At 38.1% G+C, this 20,121-nt stretch overlaps 1 protein-coding gene across 1 annotated transcript; it reads right to left on the reverse strand.

Moving 5' to 3' along the window:
* Window positions 1-351: 351 nt before the first annotated feature.
* Window positions 352-9,182, reverse strand: LOC100993245 (alpha-amylase 1B). The gene is given in 11 exon segments (XM_008972053.5): window positions 352-541; window positions 1,863-1,988; window positions 2,099-2,217; window positions 4,243-4,319; window positions 4,322-4,341; window positions 4,434-4,556; window positions 5,386-5,519; window positions 6,259-6,489; window positions 6,937-7,134; window positions 7,937-8,083; window positions 8,429-9,182. Coding segments are annotated over 11 exon segments (1,533 nt in total). The 5' UTR covers window positions 8,597-9,182.
* Window positions 9,183-20,121: the final 10,939 nt, after the last annotated feature.

Here is a 20,121-nt window from a genome sequence, read left to right on the forward strand (position 1 = left end):
TACAGATTTTTCATGTAATAGAGAAGAATAATGAAATATTTGGTTTGCCTTGTTGGTAGACTACCAAGGAGAGAAAAGAGTAGACAGGAGACAAACTGTTTGGAAAGCTAAGTCTTCCCTCTTAATGAGTGAAGATTTTTGCCTAATTTTAACATTTCTGAGTCCTCCTTTTACCAAAATAAATAACTTATGCATAACCTGGAATTGTATTTCATACTATCAAGTGTTTTAAACCTCTTTTTACTAATTAGAGCTTTTACTTAAAATTAATGATACATAAGTATTACTGTATGTGTAAGAAAAGAAACACACTTGGCTATTGTTTTGCGGACATGTATTTAATTTTAAATTTTACAATTTAGATTCAGCATGAATTGCAATAAATGGATCTTCAGCAGAGTTACTAATAGAAAAATGAGCTTTGCCATCATCAGAAATGTAGATTTTAAGGCCTGTGCAATTGCCATTAATTTTATCTCCAGAAATGACATCACAGTATGTGCCAGCAGGAAGACCAGTTTGCAAAGTTAAAGAAAATGTCCTGTAAAATAAAATTTCAGATTTAACTTCAAAACAATGAAATCAAGAATACAGTCTAAGACAAATAAACAGCATAACTTTATGTTGTAGAACCCTAAGCCGTGAAGTCTCATTAAGAAGAAAACCCATATGCCTCCCTAGTAGGTGTAAATAACTTTCTAGGACCAAAAGTAACCTTACAGAAAATCTAGCAATTCCCTTTTCGGTAGTGAAAATATTACCAAAAAATCAAAGTTGAAGAATACCACTGAAGACTGGCAGGAGCGGTCACCTTTTGATAAAGTACTACCATGGTAAAATCAAATTTTTTCTCAACTGAACTTAATACCAGTGACTTTAAAAATTTAAAGGGTATTATTTTTTTAACTTTCTTTTTTTCCCATGAGGTCAAAAAGAATTTGGGGTGTACATATAAACAATGTAGCATTTCCATGAAGAAGTGATAGTTTGAAATATAAAGCTTTTTCACAAAAGATTTTTTTGGTATTTTCATCCACAAAAGAAAGAAACTAAGGAAATAGACATGTGTTTTTTTGGCGGGAAAGAGATCTACTTGACTTATATATTTCTGTATTTATTTATTTTTCATCAGTGAAATATAATTTATACTAGAGTGAGCTAAGTATGAGTGTCAGTTGGCCTTGGACAGAGATAATTCAACTGTTTGCAAGGAGGTCTTCTCAGCTACAGTTTCGGGAATCATTTATACTACAGCTAAAGGATATAAGAATCACAGATGAAAGGCCAATAATGAGAAGTTTCAGAACTAAAACTCAAGTCTCCTGAAGCAAATTATTAACCACAAGATACATATTATTTATCCATGTGCTTTAAAAATGTTATTTGTCACAAGGAGACAGAGAAGTGAAGAAAGTATACCAAAAAACTAGGTAGAGCAGTCATTGAGAAAAAGAGTTAGAAATAAAGATATTTTAGTACTGAGGCAGCATTTTTCCATGATTAAAAGAGCAGGACTATAAGAAACGTTCTTTTAATGATTTCACAATCCTTCTATTAATTACTTTGTGTATTTTCTGGCATGTGTAGGTGAGCATATGCATGTGCATCGTATATATGCATAAGATATTGCAAGGGTGCACAGAAAGGACTCTGCTTACAACAGAAAGCCCTTATGAAAACAGGAGAACGAAGGAGTAACAGCCATCATCCTTTTGCTTCTGCCCATTTTCGATCTCTATTGTCTTCTTGCTCCACTGACTACATGATTTTTCAGATATGATATATGTCAATGAACAGAAAAAAAAAGAATAAACCAAGAACATACTGGTACAAAATATTATTTTTAATTGATATTTACTTACCAGTCATCATTGTTGAAAACAATGAATCCTCTGTTTCCTCTCCCATAAGCCACTTGGTTGCTCCCATTATCATACCAGTTTGTAAAAGGCTGGCCATCCACTACATTGCGGAAATTAACCATGTTCCTAAAAACACAATACCATATAAAACGTTGATATTCTTAAACTTCAACTGTTTTAAATGAAATGCTACGGAAATTTACTATTAGAGGACATTTCTAAATAAATATTCTCACCTTATTTGGCGCCATCGATGTTCACAGACCCAGTCATTGCCACAAGTAGTGTCTGGATTAATAGTAACTTCTTTAGTTACTCCATTATCATTTGGTGGCCCAACCCAATCATTAACATCCTTAATTATGGGGGGGAAAGCCAAATTTTAACATACATATATTTACCTCTTCCTTCTCCTTTAAACCAAACCCAACCTATCCTGTTACTTGTGTCTCTGCATTCAGTGACTTTATCTAGAATCCAATGCCTTCATTGATTTTTATAGCCCTTTACTGGGTCTTCATCATCTCTCTATCCTCTGGTTCTCTTTTGCCATATTTCAAACAAAGGTAACAAATTGTTATCCTCTCCTTTTCATTTCAAGGCACTGCAAAGACTTCTTTGCTCTGTCACCCAGTCTGGAGTACAGTGGCATGATCATAACTCACTGCAGCCTTGATCTCCCAGTCTCAAGCGATTCTCCCATCTCAGCCTCCCAAGTAGCTAAGACTGTTGGTGTGCACCACCGCACCAAGCTAATTTTTTTTTTTTTTTTTTTTTTTTTTTTTTTTTTTTTTTTAGTTTTCAGTAGAGATGAGGTCTTGCTAGCTTGCCCAGATAGGTCTTGAACTCCTCAGGTCAGCTGATCTTCTCAGCTGGCCTCACAAAGTGCTGGGATTATAGGTGTGAGCCACTGCACCTGGCCTGCAAGGGCTTCTTAACATCACTGTAAGCCATGCAATGGCATTGAAATGGGAAGGGCATTAGTACCAGAAACACCACGATTAAAACATAGGCTCTATTACTAGTAGCTGAGAAAATTTAATCAATATAAATAATTTCTCTGTGTCTCAGTTTCCTCATTTGTAAAATGGGAATAATGAGTTTTTTTGCTATAAACATTAAGTAATATATGTGAAAATGCCTTGAACATAACATGTGCTAAATAAATATTGGAGGCCTTCATGCTTCTTTTTAGATAAATGTACAAAACAATACATCTGAACATTTCTTTTTATAAATTGACCACATTTTTAGTATTATGCTTTTCTGATTGGCACTTTAAAAAATCTTCATTAAAAAAAAACAGAGTAACCCTAGGAAGTTTATCAGTGTTGACCTTAAAATCATGTCATATGGTGAAAAGTGAACAAAACTAAGAATTTATAGCATGCAGCAGTCCTGTCAAAGTGGGAATGTTATAGTAATAGAAAAAATAAAAAAACTCTCTGACTCCTAACAACAGAAATGAGACCAATTAGTAGAAATTGTAAGAAGTTTTCTCAGTATAAAAGTACACCTTCTAAATATTAAAGCTGTTAAACAATATAATCAGTTGTTATACAAAGTAGCGGACTTCTCAAACTGAAAGGAATCTAAAAAAGCTAGCTAGATATCTGTGTGACTCATAGGAAGGAGGAATTTCTGCTTTAGTTCTGAAGTCTCTGATGCTGTTTCTGAACCGTTTAGTTTAAAAGAAAACCTTCTACTAGCTTTCCAAATATCTTTACACTCTTATTTCTCTGTTCCTTTTTGAAACTACTCAGCAGAGTAATGTCTTTACCATACTCCCAAATATTTTTCTCATTCTTACCTTTCCTGGAATACTCTCTAAATTTCTATCCTTTAGTACATATAATTTCCTTCCTCTTATAGTATACTTTACCTATTTAACTCAGCTGAACTGGATCATTTGTTTGTATTCCATATAACTTTTAAACAGTATTTAAAAGACATTTATATTGTTCTCACTATGGGCAGATGATGTTTTAAGTTCTCTACAAGGGTTGGCATCTATATTCTTCCTATTAAACATGAGGAAGGTACTTATTCGAAGTATATATTTTAATCCCTGTGTCTAGCTCTTATTTTTAAGTGTTGTTTTTTATTTTTATTTTCCCTGCGGGCTAGGGGGATGTTTGTCATATCTCTGAAAAAGCTTGCTATTATTTTCAATGGAGAATATAAAGTTTATATTTATATAAAGCAATATAAATATTCCTTTAATATAACCTGCATTACTAAATCACAACCCTGTATCAGGTTTACAATTAATTAAATATTTGTTGAATAAATAAATACTTAATAGTTGTTATATTAAATTAGGAGAAGATTGCCTCTTTTTTCTTGAGAAAAGGATATTTTGAACAACTCCAAAACTTACTTTTCCATTTTCAAAATATCTTGGCCAACGGTAGCTTGACATTACTCGTGTAAATCCATAAGGATGAGCAAGCATAATCCAACTGCCATTTCATAAAGCCTGAAAGTTACATAATTATATTATCATAGAATATCAGAATATTCGTACCATCATTAAAAGATGTGTTAAAAAAAGAGAACTTGGTTTTCTACCTAGCATCCCAGAAGGTAAGTATAGAGGCTCCTCCAGCCCCATGTCCTCGTTGATTGTCATGGTTATCCACAAAGACAAGCGCTCTGTCAGAAGGCATGAAACCCCAACCTTCTTCCCGGTTCCTATTTTTGAAACATAAGATATATGTTGATGTATCATTTCACAATAGTTTGAGAGTAACTTTACTGTGCATCTCTTTCTGTGAGGCATGGCATCTGAAGATTAAATTCTTTCTCTAATTAGATGGTTATTCTGTAAGATGTATATATATATATATATATATACACACACACAAACACACACTCACATATATATACACACACACATCCCATAAACAAACACACGTGTGTAATCTACATATATAGTCCATATTTGTATATACATGTACGGAATACTTATATTCTTATTACAAATATAAGATTTTTGTTATTAAAAAATTTCCTTTCAGAGGTTTCAGCACATTATCATTTAGAGGCACTCCAGAAGGATCAATATCCATATCACATTATACAGAATGTCAAACTAGATTAAAACAAGGCTTTAATATTGTATTGTTATAATACAAATCATTTTATATTTCCAATTCGTATAATATAAGTAAATTCAATAGCATGGACACTTTGTACATACTTTATAAATGATAGGATCATTTTAATAATAACCTGGCTTTAAAAGATTATATGCAAACATCAGTCAAATCCAGTATATTCATCTTGTACTTAGACGAAAACTCCTAGGGTAAGTTTAGCGTTCCTAGGCATACTGTCTTGTGACAGACACTCTAAATACAAAAGATGATTGATTAGAGTTTAGGGCACTAGAATACTTATCATTAACAACTGACTCCTTAATAGTTGTCTGAATAAGAATGTTCCAGAAGATAACTCACACTGGGGTAGTATGACTAACAGATCTATGAAATAATTCAGGGGAAAAGTTGTATTTATTTACTTTAAGTAAGACAACTTCTCTCCATTCCACTTGCGAATAACTGTGCCGAGTTTTGCACCATACTTGAATTCTGTCACCCGGCCATTTCCAAAGTAGTCACTGCTTTTAATTGGCTCACCACCCAGATCAATTACCTAGGAGAAATTTAGGAAAAAATAACATTTTGCATAAGGACTTTAAAGCATTTTAACCGATAAGTTAATATTATACAAAAAATAGCTTTCAGCTATTTCTGATTTGATTTAGTCTTGTTGTGTTTTGTTCTTTAGAGACAGGGTCTTGCTACACCGTCCAGGATGGTCTCTAACTCCAGGCCTCAAGGAATTCTCCTGCCTCAGCCTCCCAAAGTGCTGAGTTACATGCAAGAGCCACCACGCCTGGTCCTATTTGTTATATGAAATGCTCAAAATCGTTTTCTTATACTTATTATCTTCATCGGTAATATTCTTATATTCTTTTTTTGATAAAGCATACACTACAATATTGAAAGAAACATAATATCAAAGTTACCTGTTGTCCTGTGAGAATACTTACCTAATTTTTAGTCTTGTACATCAATGATAATAATAACAGCTCACAGGAATACAACATTTACTATCTGACTGACTTTTTTTGATAAATATTAACTCGTTTCATTTTCCGAAGAAAATAAAGACATAACTATTATCAGTATCCTACATTCTGTGTATCTTCATACAACCTGTTGTGATAAAGAATTAGATATGCTGTATGTGAAGAAGAGGAGGTTAAAGAACACTGTTTTAAGGAAATGACTCAGTCTTTATCCTACAGAAATTGCATTTTTAATTGAATCGGCCATAAATTTTCTAATGAATAAGATGATATTTTATATGCATATAAGTATTGACGTACCTCCTGGTAAATGAAAGGTTTACTACCTTCCGGGAACCAGTTACTGTTTAGATTATGCAGTTTGTCCAAAATTGCCTTTATGTCTCCAGGCCACATGTGCTTGGAAGCATCAAGTCTGAACCCTGCAACACCAATGTCAATGAGATGGTTCATATATTCGGCAATCTTAGAACGCACATAATCCTTCCCCAGTGCAAGATCAAGAAGACCAGACAGATGACAATATCTGACCTGTTGAGGTAAGAATGTTATGATTGATTCATAAAACCTCATTTTTCACCTGAGAATCCATTTGATTATTAATTTATTCCATGATTCCTCAAGAGATATTCTATAGTGACTTCCTTGCATTGGACACTGGGGATGCTCACATTCTACTACAGATGTATCTTGGAAATATTTTCTAATAGAAAATAGAGAACTTAGGAAATAAAGTCGATGAGATTTTCCATTGGTTGGGAGCTTTTTAAAAGTGGGCAAATGTGTATTGATCAAAAATCTTAAAACAATATTTAAAGGTTTTCAAATACGGATTTGAGTTTCTTAAAGTAGTCAAACTTGTTAACCTCTGTCCCTAAGAGATCTAAATTTGTATTTACAATGAAGTTCAATTAGCTACATGTCTACAACAAAAGGCATATATCACTCCTTATTCAGATCACTCTCATAAAAAATTACCTGAGTAGCATCATTATAGTTCTCGCTATCTCCACTTCCAGTTTTACATTTACCATCATTAAAATCCCATCCAGAATATGGGACTGCTGGAAAGTCCCTACTTCCAGGGTTGAAGTAACTTCCACAGGTACTGCTTGTTCCTGCACTCACAGCATTACCACACATATGATTAATTACAGCATCCACATAAATACGAACCTAGAAAGCAAAGTTTCTACTTCAGTGTGACTTACAGAGAGGTAGAAATTTAAAGCATTATTGATTAAATTTATAGTGTGTTAATAAAACTCCAAAATATTTCATATCTTATAACTATTTTCCTACAAGATCAAAAATCAACTGTGAAAGGAAAGTAATGTGAACTAAACACCTACATTCATTCCAGACACTTGGTCAAATATTTATAGGATTAATAAATTCAGAGAACCAGAAACTACCATAAATAGGAAATGCAAAAAGCCCACTTTGGGGAGACAAAACTCAGATGAGACTGGAAAGGTTACTATTTGGGAAATTTCAGTGGGTCACCAGGAGAAAGCCTGTACTCTCTACTGAGCTTGGAAGACAAATAAGGTAGCTATTATCTCAAATTCTGCTCCTCATTAAATAGATAAGCTACCTATTCACCACAAAAAAACCCAAGAATTAGGGATGGAGAGACAAGTCATCTAAAAATGAGAGCAAATATTGTAACTGGAATTAAAATTCCTCACCAGAAAATATTTCCAGGAAATATGGATAGTTATAACGGTTAAAATTTGATGTTTTGCTTTAGAAGTAAACTCTGCTTTAAATTTTCACTTATCTCTTTAGTAGATAGAGAGCACATATACAAATATTTTCAAAAATTGAACATAAGGTGACAGTTAATTTTGAGTTTTAAAGTATGAAGTAAAATTAAAACTGATATGGAAAACTTTCTGCTCAAAAGGAGCAAGAAAGAAGAGACAGAAATCATTTTCCTATCTGTTATTTTTAAAGGAAACTGGAATTCACTTACCCCAACATTGTTGCATCTAGTCACCATGTTTCTAAATTAATCTACATTTCCAGATCTTGTGCATAATTTATAGCTAACTGGTTGGTATCTTTCCCACCAAGGTCTGAAAGGGTTGTGAATGGCAACATTTTCATTTGGTGGAGAGACCTACAAATTAAACAGTCTTCATAAATACCAAATTCTGTCTTACTCTATATCATTGAATGTTCTAGAAACTAATCAATAATATAAAAGATTCTTGAATCTTAGTATATGCAGCTATCTCTTGAAAATATTAACAGCACATAGGAGGGCTCTTGTTGAAGAAAGATTATATCAGAAACAAATTATATAGTTGCAAAGAATACTACATTGTTTTTTCCTCAGAAAATTCTTTCACTTAGAATACTTACCTGTGAAGTAAAATGTTGCTGAAGCGTCACGTAGAAGATCAGAATAGTGTTTACTACAAGCACAGTGAATTCTGCAATTGATACTATGAATCATACCCACCTGAACACCTCCAAATCCCTTGGGAGCTAAATATCGCTCACATTCAAGAGCAATATCAACCCATCGCCATTCAAACGGATGAACAATAGATGTTCGTCCTTGTTGTGTATTTGGGGAATACCGAGCCCAGCAGAACCCAATGGTGAAAAGCAACCAAAAGAACTTCATTTTGCTTTGAAGTTGTCAGTGTCCTTTCCAGAAACTATTCATATTCCTGTAAGAAGCACATTTTACAATATAAATAGTAGCATGAATAAATACTTGAGGGCAAACTGTTTATTCATAATCTGAAAAGGATTATCAATAATAATCCTAACAGGTGAAGAACATCAAAAAGTCTCTCATGGAAATCATCTCAATGACCTCTTAGACATTATTGTTTCTTTTCTTTTCTTTTTTTTTTTTTTGCATATGGCAGCACTTTTATTTTTCTTTACACAATGATGTGTTGCTGGGGCCTAATGTTCTCACATAACAGCAAAAAAACAAAATTTGTTGTCAACTCTTTAAAGACCGAGAATTGCATACTAAAAACCTTTACATAAATTAAAAGGATGAATACATTTACCGGTATAAATGCGAACCGCTTCCAACTCAAGGCAAGTAACAGCCCACGGTGTTCTGGCAGACAACAGAAGCTAAGAAAGGAAACTGGGTCCTATGGCTTGGACTTTCCAACCCTGACAGACCGACAAGACAGAAACAACTGGTTCAGGAGCCCTTCCCAGCCTCTAGACAAATCTCAGAACACTCAGCCCTGACACATTAATACCCTGCACGGATCAGAGACTGCTGACCACACAGACTCACCAAGCCAGACTTGTCTTCCACAAGCACGTTTTTAGCCATGAAGTGACCAAGCCACATGTACTAAACACTGACATCAAAGGTATGTACAGATACCAAGGGGAAGAGTTAACTTGAATGCCAGGTCAAAATCAGCAACAAGTTCTACAATCCAGTGCTGATATTGAGAAGAGAGAAAGATCCTCTCATCTTGTTATATATTGTTTTCTATTCAGTAAAAACAACAAGGAAGCAAAACCAAAGGCACAAAACCAGGCCTGGGCCTGGTTGGCCTAAACCGAGTAGTTACAAATCAACTTATGATTTAGAAGCCGCTGTTATCCATAGATTCCAGACATTGTATAGAAGAACATTGTGAAACTCCCTTCCATATTCTGTTTCTCCCTGACCACAGGTGCATGTAGTCCTTGTCACATATCCCTGGCTTGATCAAATCAATCACGACCCTTTCATGTGACATCTTTAGTGTTGTGCGCCCTTAAAAGGGACAGAAATTGTGTGCTTGCGGAGCTCGGATTTTGAGACAGTAGCTAGCCGATGCTCCCAGGTGAATAACACCCTTCCTTCTACAATTCGGTGTCTGAGAGGTTTGTCTGCCCCTTGTCCTGCTACATTTCTTGGTTCCCTGACCTGGAAGCAAGATAACTGATGGACCGCCGAGGCAGCTCCTTAGGCAGATTAGGCCTGCCTTGGGGAACATCCCTGCCGGGGACTCTGGCCAGCCTGAGGGATGGGATCCAAAGAGCGCTCCCAGGTAGGAAATGGCCCCGGTTGAACGCCTCGCCAGAGCAGTGATCCCCGCAGAGGATTAACACAGTGGCTGAACACCAGGAAGGAACTGGCACTTGGAGTCCAGACATCTGAAACTTAGTAAGACAAGTCTTTTCAACTTGCCCCACTCCACCTGAGCGGAAGCTTGGCCTGATCGCTCATGGTGTGCCTGCACCCATATCAATTTCCGTACAGAGATTCCTAGTTACAGCTAGTTTTAGATCCTCTACAGTGGTTAAAAGGACAGGTAGCAGCAACAGTAGAGCAAAGGGACATTTATTTCAGGAACGTTCTCGCTCCACCGGCCAAGAGAAGCCAGCACCTAAAGTTCTCTTTGACCCAGAGCTCCAGGACTCAAGGCAGGAGATGGCACCAACAGTGCCCTCAACCCCTTATCCAGTGGGGAGGCCCCCTTCTCCTGAGCCCACAGCCCCTAGATCACCCAGAGTAGACAAGAAAGAAAGTGAAACTGTGGGAAAATCTCCTCCCTTGGCAGCCCGCTTAACGGCCCAAGACGGGAATTCAAATGCCCCTGAGAGAGCAGCAATATACTAGGACAGATGAGGTCAGACATACGGTAGAAAGGCATGCTTTTGTGTATCACCCTTTTATCTCTGCCGAACTACTCAATTGGAAAAATAACACTCCATCTTACACTGAAAAGCCTCAAGCCCTAATTGACTTGCTTCAAACAATTATCCATACTCAGAATCCTACTTAGGCTGATTGCCACCAGCTACTCATGTACCTCTTTAAAACTCATGAAAGGCAACAGGTGCTGCAGGCAACAGTTAAATGGCTGGAGGAGCACATCCCAGCCAATTATCAAAGTCCCCAAGAATACATAAGAATTCAGCTGCCAGGAACAGACCCTCAATAGGATCCAAATGAAGGACCAGATATGGAAAGGCTAAGAGGGTACCGAGAGGCATTAATTGAAAGGTTGAAAAAAGGGGCTCAAAAGGGTACCAATGTAAATAAAGTTTCTGAAGTCATCCAAGGAAAGGAGGAAAGCCCAGCCCAGTTCTATCAAAGACCGTGTGAGGCCTATTGCATGTACACTCCTTTCGATCTGGAGAGTCCTGAAAATCAGCCGTTGATTAATACGGCCTTAGTTAGTCAGAGTGCGGAAGATATCCAGAGAAAATTGCAAAAACAGGCTAGGTTTGCAGGAATGAATACCTTGCAGTTACTGGAAAGAGCTAATGAAGTATTTGTAAATAGAGATGCAACAAGCGGCCGAGAAAGCCGTAAGGAGGGCGAACGCCAGGCCAGGTGAAACGCTAGTTTGCTGGCTGTGACAATTAGAGGAATTCTCCTGAAAAGGCAGAAAAAAGGGGGTTCCGGGTGGAATGCCCTGTCCAATCACTCACATTTGCAGCGTGACTAATGTGCCTACTGTAAAGAAATAGGACATTAGAAAGATAACTGTCCCCAACTCAAAGAAAATCAGAGTGATGCAGAGCCAAAGACGTCAAACCAAGATGAAAGGATTTTGTTCAATCTAGCTGAGGGGCTGCTAGAATTAAGGGGAACGGGCTCAAATGCCCCCAAGGAGCCCATGGTCAGGATGACAATAAGAGGCAAGGACATTAAGTTTTTAGTGGATACAAGAGCCGAACACTCAGTAGTAACCACTCCAGTGGCCCCCTCATCTATAAAGACCATTGATAGAATTAGAGCAACAGGAGTCTACACCAAGCAGGACTTCTGTCTACCACATAACTGCTCAGTGGGAGGACACAAAGTGATTTATCCATTTCTGTATATGTCTGACTGTCCCTTGCCTTTGTTGAGAAGAGACTTGCTTAGGAAGTTAAGAGCCACCATTACCTTGACAAAACAAGGCTCTTTACAGCTGGAGTTGCCAGAAACAGGATTCATCATGGCCCTTCCAGTCCCCCAGGAAGAAGAGTGGAGACTTTTGCTAACTGAGCCAGCTCAGGAAATAAAAGATGCTCCAGCTGAGTGACGGCCCTGAGTAGACATGGAGGACAATCCTCTGAGGCTGGCAATCAATCAAGCCCCCGTACTCATAGAAGTTAAGCCTAAGACCTAGCTAGTTGGACAAAAGCTGTGTCCTGTTCCCAGGGAAGCCTTTAAAGGAATAGAGACTCATCTTATATGCTTAAAAGCCTTTGGAATTCTAGTTCCTTGCCAGTCTCCATGGAACACCCACCTCATACCTGTCCCTAAACCAAGGACCAAAGACTATCGACCAGTACAGGACTTGAAAGATGCCTTCTTTACATCAGGCTAGTTCCTGAGAGCCAAAATCTGTTTGCCTTTCAGTAGGAAGATCCGGAGTCAGATGTCACCACTCAGTATACTTAGACCCGACTTCCCCAAAGGTTCAAAAAGTCCCCCACCATCTTTGGGGAAGCCTTGGTTGGAGACCTCCAAATGTTTCCTGCTAAAGACCTAGGTTGCATCCTGCTCCAGTATGTAGATGACCTTCTGCTAGGGCACTCCATGGCAGTCAGGTGTGCAAAAAGGATGGGTGCCCTGCTTCGACACCTGGAGGACTGTGGATATAAAGTGCCCAAAAAGAAAGCTCAGATCTGCAGACAGCAGGTACACTACCTAGGATTCACTATTTGAAAAGGGGAGTGCAGTCAATGGTCAGCAAGAAAGCAGGTCATCTGCAGCTTACCAGAACCTAAAACCAGGAGGCAAGTAAGAGAACATTTAGGAGCTGTGAGATTTTGCAGGCTGCAGATTCCAACTTTGTGGTGTTAGCCAAAGCATTGAATGGAGTTATAAAGGGGGTGACCGAGAGCCTTTTAAATAGAGGCCTCTACAACAACAAGACATATAAGTTAAAAGAAAAACTTATGTCAGCCCAAGCTTTAAGATTACCAAATTTGACGAAGCCCTTCACACTCTATGTGTCAGAAAGAGAAAAAATGGCAGTAGGAGTTTTAACTCAAACTGTAGGTCCCTGGCCAAGACCAGTGGCCTACCTCTCAAAACAGCTAGATGGGGTTTCTAAAGGCTGGCCTCCATGTCTGATAGCCTTGGCAGCAATGGCAATACTAACACAAGAAGCAGATAAGCTGACCCTTAGACAGAACCTAAATATAAAAGCCCCCATGCAGTGGTAACTCTAAGGAACACCAAAAGACACCATTGGATGACAAATGCTACATTAACTAAACACCAAAGCTTGTTATGTGAAAATCAATGTATAACCATAGAAGTCTGTAATTCTTTAAATCCTGCCACTTTGCTCCCAGTATCAGACAGCCCTGTTAAACATAACTGTGTAGAGGTGTTGGACTATGTCTATTCTAGCAGACCAGATCTTTGAGACCAGCCATAGGCATTGGTAGATTAGGAGTTCTACGTGGACAGAAGCAGTTTCATCAACCCGCAAGGAGAAAGGTGTGCAGGATATGCGGTAGTAAACTTAGATGATGTTGTTGAAGCTAAGCCATTGCCTCAGAGCACTTCAGCCCAAAAAACAGAACTCATTCCTCTAACTCGGACTCTGGAACTCAGTGAACCTAAGATTGTAAACATCTATACTGATTCTTGATATGCCTTTCTAACCCTTCAAGTATGTGGAGCATTGTATAAAGAAAAAATTCTAGAAGAAAGGATATAAAATGTCAACAAGAAATTCTATAATTCTTAGAAGCAGTGTAGAAACCCCAAAAGGTGGCATTCATGCATTGCATGGGATATCAGCGAGTTTCCGCTTCGGTGAGCCAAGGAAAGTCCTGAGCAGACACAGAGGCATGAAAAGCAGCATATACTCCTTACTGGGCATCAGACACAGCCCGTCTACTCCTTCAAATGCTTGATCAGGTGCCAACTTATTCTAAAGAGGAAAAAGAATTTTTTCAGACAGAGGACAAACAATAAAGGAAAGATACATAAAGTTAACAGATGGAAGAATAGCTGTGCCACCGCTGCTAGGAGCCACAGTCATGCTGACTGTATGTGAAACTACCCATTGAGGCCAAGAATCACTTGAAAAGCTGTTAGGCCAGTATTTCTACATCTCACCCTTGCCAGCTGTTGCTACAACAGTAGCGCAGTGATGCCTTACCTGTGGACAGCACAATGCAAAGCAAGGCCCCTCTGTACCTCGGGGAATACAAGCCTCTGGAGCAGCTCATTTTGAAGATCTTCAAGTGGACTTCACAGAAATGCCTAAATGTAGAAGTAACAAGTATTTACTGGTTCTAGTGTGTACTTACTCGAAGTAGGTGGAGGCTTATCCAACATGAACTGAAAAAGCTCCTGAAGTAACCTGTGTGCTTCTTCAAAATTTCATCCCTAGGTTTGGACTGCCTCTATGAATTGGCTCAAATAATAGGCCAGTACTTGTTGCTGACTTGATACAGAAGACGGCAAAGGTATTAAGAATTTCATAGAAGTTACATGCCGTTTACCAACCTTAGAGTTCTGGAAAGTGCAGCAAATGAATCGAACTCTCAAAAATAGTTTCTGGAAAGTATGTCAAGAAACAAATTTAAAATAGACACAAGTCCTTCCTATAGTATTGTTTCAAATTAAGTGTATCCCTTCTAAGAGAACAGCATGCTCCCCCTTTGAAATTCTGTATCATAGGCCTCCTCCCATACTGGAAGGACTTCCAGTTACTCCCCAAGAGTTAGGTGAGATTGAATTACAGCGGCAGCTACAGGCCTTAGGGAAAATTACTCAGACTATTTCAACTTGAGTAAATGAGAGGTGCCCAGGCAGTTGATTCTCCCCAGTTCACCCTTTTTCTCCAGGTGACCTTGTGTGGATCAAGGACTGGAACGTGGCTCCGCTGTGGCCACAGTGGAAAGGACCCCAGACAATTATCCTGACCACTCCCACAGCTGTCAAGGTAGAAGAAATCCCAGCCTAGATTCACCACAGCCTCATGAAGCCTGCAGCCGCTGAGACCTAGGAGGCCAAACCAAGCCTGGACAATCCCTGCAAAGTGACCCCGAAGAAAACGACAAGCCCTGCTCCAATCACACCACGAAGCTGACTAGACTACACATGGCCAAAGCAGGAGGAAAATCGTCATAGGCCTTATTGTCCTTATAACATGGACCTGTGTGGTAAAAGCTTCCACTACTTCTTCCCACACAGAGGACTGCCTTCAGTGCATACCTCAGGACACTGAAGAAGGACAAGTTAAGATGATCTTTTTATTTTACAGCTATTATGAATGCCTAAGAACTCCAAAAAGAACCTGTTTGTATAATAACACCCAGTACTAAGTATGTAATCCACGAAGTGACCAGCCTGATGTGTGCTATGACCCCTCTAAACCCCCCACGATCACAGTCTTCGAAGTAAGACTAAGAACTGGTCATTCTCTAAGTGACACAAGTAAAGTGATAGCTAGAACAGAAGAAAGAAGAGTCCCCACAAATGTAACTTTAAAATTTGATGCTCGTGCCACTATTAATACTAAACAGCAGAGGATAAGATGCATTTCTCTAAATTCAGAAAAAATTACACACAGAAAATAAGTACATCTGTCAAGAACCCTATTTATGTTTGATGTGTCAATACTGGTATTGCGTCAGTTAGGCTACTTAGAAGAAAGATAAAAAAGATCGTGTTTGGCTCCAAAAAAGAAAAGTCAGCCCCTCCTGCACAAATGGGAGCTGCAACCCTTTAAAATTGATCATCACAAATTCCTCAGTCCCAAAGTGGAATAAAAGAAAATATGTAACATTAGGCATTGATAGAAAAGGACTAGATTCTAGTGTAAGCATCCTAATAAAAGAAGTTCAAAAACACTCACCAGAACAAATATTTCACACTTTCTATGATGAATTCAATGTGCCTATACCTGAAATTCCAGAAAAAAACTAAAAATTTGTTTTTGCAATTAGCCAAACATGTAGCCCAGTCTCTACAAGTCATTTCATGTTATGTTTGTGGAAGGACTGTAACAGGAGATCAATGGCCATAAGAAGCCCAAGAATTAGTTCCTACAGACGGAGTTCCTCACGAATTCCCATCGCAAAAGAAAAACCCCAACAATTCTTAGGTTCTAAAAGTCACAATTATTAGACAGTAATGCACAGCTAGAGAAAGAAAAAGATTTACTCATCCCGTAAGGCGGCTTATTTGTCTTAGGCAAAACCTGTATAATGGTGCCACAAAAACAGTTACATGGTAGAGTTCCAGTTACACAGAAAGAAATCCATTCGGCAAATTTCCAAAGTTGCAGACTGTTTAGGCCTGTCCAGAATTCCACCAGGACTGGATGGCCCCCATTAGGTTATGCTAGATATGTAGACACAAAGCTTATGCTAAGCTGCCTGACCAGTGGGCATGTGGCTGTGTAATTGGCACCATGAAGCCATCTTTCTTCTTACTGCCCATAAAAACAGGTGAACGTGTAGGCTTCCCAGTCCATGCTTCCCAGGCAAAATGAAGCATAGCCATAAGTGGTTAGAAAGATGATGAATGGCCCCCTGAAAGAATCATACAATACTATGGACTCGCCACTTAGGCACCAGATGGCTCGTGAGGATATCGAACCCCCATCTACATGCTAAACCAAATCATACGGTTACAAGCTGCTTTAGAAATTATTACTAATAAAACCCACCAAGCCTTGACTGTTCTTGCCCGGCAAGAGAATCTGACGAAACATGTTGCCTACACATAGATGATAAAGGACAAGTAGTTGAGCATATAGTTAAGGATATAACAAAACTGGCACATGTACTCGTGCAAGGCTGGCACAGACTCAATCCAGGAGCCATGTTTAGAAAGTAGTTCCCAGCAATAGGAGGATTTAAAACTCTTATAATAGAGGTGATAATAGTAATAGGAACCTGCTTACTGCTCCCTTGTCTGATACCTGTATTTCTCCAAATCATGAAAAACTTCGTCTCTCCCTTAGTTCACCAAAAGCCTTCAACACAAGCATACTATATAAATGACTATCAATCTATTGCACAGAAGAACATAAATCATAAAAGTGAGAGCTCCCACTAATAAAAATGAGTAAAAGTCTCAAAGAAAGAAAATGAGAGGGGAGATAGACCCTCTCCTCTTGTTTTACATTGTTTTCTATTCAGTAAGAACAACAAGGAAGTAAAACCAAAGACAGGCAGCCTGGCGCCAGGCCCGAAATCAGACCTGGGCCTGGTTGGCCTAAACCCAGTAGATGAACATCAACTTATGATTTAGAAGCTGATGTGACTCACAGATTCCAGATATTGTATAGAAGAACATTGTGAAACTCCATGCGCTGTTCCGTTTCTCCCTGACCACCGGTGCATGTAGTCCTTGTCATGTATCCCTCGCTTGCTCAAATCAATCACAAACCTTTCATGTGAAATCTTTAGTGTTGTGAGCCCTTAAAAAGGACAGAAATTGTGCACTCCAGGAGCTCAGATTTAGAGACAGTAGCTGGCCAATGCTCCCAGCTGAATAAAGCTCTTCCTTCTACAACTCAGTGTCTGAGAGGTTTTTTCTGTGGCTCGTCCTGCTACAATGTCAGATACAAGCTTCAAGGACAACTTCTTTCCCAAGGCTTATTCCAGTTTTGTGAGGCTAGCATGAGGTGTATTTTTTAATTTACCTGACCAAATGCACATAGGGAGAACACATTCTTTTTTGAATTGTTTATATGGAATCAGAAGTTGAGTCTTTTAAAGGATTGAAATAAAACAGAATATTCTAACTGGACTAAGATCATATGCATGCACTTGTTCATATGAATATTTGCAAATATTTTGTTTTTATAAGAAGTGTTATAATGTACATCTGTATACATGTTTACACATGGGTAATTCTGTATGCTAGATAAACGTATGTGAAACTTGAAGCATATTTTTAAATTTTCATATTATGCAAAATTGCCCTCACAAATGTATCAAAGTTTACTCTCTAGTAGCATTCTTTTATAGTACCTTTTGCCACACTCCCACCAAAATTTAATATTATCATAGCTCTAATTTTTGACTAATAGATTAAAAATGATTTGGGCCAGGCAGTGGCTCACAGCTGTAATCCCAGAACATTGGGAAGCTGAGGCAGGCAGATCACGAAGTCAGGAGATGGAGACCATCCTGGCTAACACGGTGAAACCCTGTCTCTACGAAAAACACAAAAAATTAACCAGGCATGGTGGCGGGCCCCTGTAGTCCCAGCTACTTTGGAGGCTGAGGCAGGAGAATGTCAGTGTGATCTTGGGAGGCAGAGCTTGCAGTGAGCCCAGATCGCCCCAATGCACTCCTGTCTTGGCGACAGAGGGTGACTCCCTCTCAAAAAAAAAAAAAAAAAAAAAAAAGATTTGTGTTTTTCCCAATTACTAGCAAGGCTGAACATCATTTCACACTTTTTGGCCTTTTGAGTTTTCTCTTGAAATTTGCTTCTTCCTTTTCCCGTCTAGTTTTGCTTTAATTATTATGTTTTTTCTTATTGAATGTTTTGAATTCTTATGTTGTTATCGTTTGTCATGTATTGGAAATATATTGTCCTAATATATCACTGTTTTTTGAAGTCTTTCCAGTGCAAATTTAAGCAATCATGGATGTTGGTAAGAATTAGGACAGTGCCAAAGGTAGGCCTGCATTATTATTTTTTGTCCAACTACACTCATGCATTCCTTAATGACAGGAGTATGTTCTGAAGACAAAGCCCTTAGGTAATTAAGCCACTGTGCAAATATCATAGAATGGATTTCATTAACCTAGATGGCATAGCCTATTCCTCCTAGGCTACAAACCTGTAAAGTATGTTATTTTACTGAATACTATAGGCAACTGTAAAACAGTGTAGCTGTGTATCTCAATACATTTAAACATAGGAAACTTCCAATAAATGTATGGCATAATAAACTTAACTATACCACCATCATATATGCGGTGCATGACTGTACTCACCATGCAAAAGGTTTTAAGTTTTAAAGTGATTATTTGCTTAACTACAGTGGTTCCTTGTGCCTCTATATCCATGAGGAATTGGTTCCAGGACCCACCATGGATACTTAAAGCAATAACTACTCGAGTCCTTTATATAAAATGTAGTATTTCCATATAACCTTTACATCATCTCAGATTACTTATAATAACTAATGCAATGTAAATGCTATGTCAAAAGTTGCGATACTATGTTGTTTTGCAATCGGGAAGTCCCCAAAATAAAACACTCTTTCTGCTTACATTTCACAGCCAAAGCAAATCACTTGGACATTCTGAAAATCAACAGGATGGGAGTATTTCATTTGCAAGGAGGATCACTAATATTTCTGAACAATAGTACACTGCATATGTGAGAGCAGAAATAAAAATTCTAACAGGAAAAATAAAAGAATTTTCATTGGAGTGAGCATTTGAAAAACAAGAAATGTGAGTTTAAATATATATTTTTAAGAAAAGTACAATATATACAGAGCTTCTCACACTCAACCTCAATCTCTTACACCTCCAACCTTTCCTTCAATAGTAAGACATTCAATTTCTTCCAAGTTTATATGATCATTTCTATGCATGTTTTTGTGACTTACTTCATCTATTGTACCCACAAATAACACATAATGGTGTTTTATGTAGTTACCTTTTCCTAAGCTTTGAAAAGTTTCTCAAAATTGCTCACATCTTAAATTTTCAATATTCAAAGATTCTGGTATACAAATTCCATATTAAGTGCTATTTTATAATTTACAGAAAAATAAAATAAAATTTCTTATGTAAAATACCTTTTTTTGAATGTTACTCCATCACCCAGGCTGGAATGAAATGGCGCAATCTCAGCTCACTGCAATCTCCCCTTCCAGGTTAAAACAATTCTCCTGCCTCAGCCTCCCAAGTAGCTGGGAGCACAGGCACGCGACACCAAGTCCAGCAAATATTTTTTGTATTTTTAGTAGAGACGGGGTCTCACCGTGTTGGCCAGGCTTGTCTCAAACCCCTGACCACACGTTGATTTGCTTGTGTTGGCCTCCCAAAGTACTGGGATTATGGAAATGAGCCACTGTGCCTGGCCTCTTTTTTTCCTTTCTAATTGATACCATTTAAATGGATATAACCCCTCAAATCTTTATATATTAGTCACAGTTGTTCTAGACTTATTTGATTTCCTAGCTTTTTCTTCATTGCTTTGACCTTGTGCATGTTGCATACAGGGTATATCTTTCC

Source organism: Pan paniscus, chromosome 1 (genome assembly GCF_029289425.2).
Source record: "Pan paniscus chromosome 1, NHGRI_mPanPan1-v2.0_pri, whole genome shotgun sequence".
NCBI lineage: Eukaryota > Metazoa > Chordata > Mammalia > Primates > Hominidae > Pan > Pan paniscus.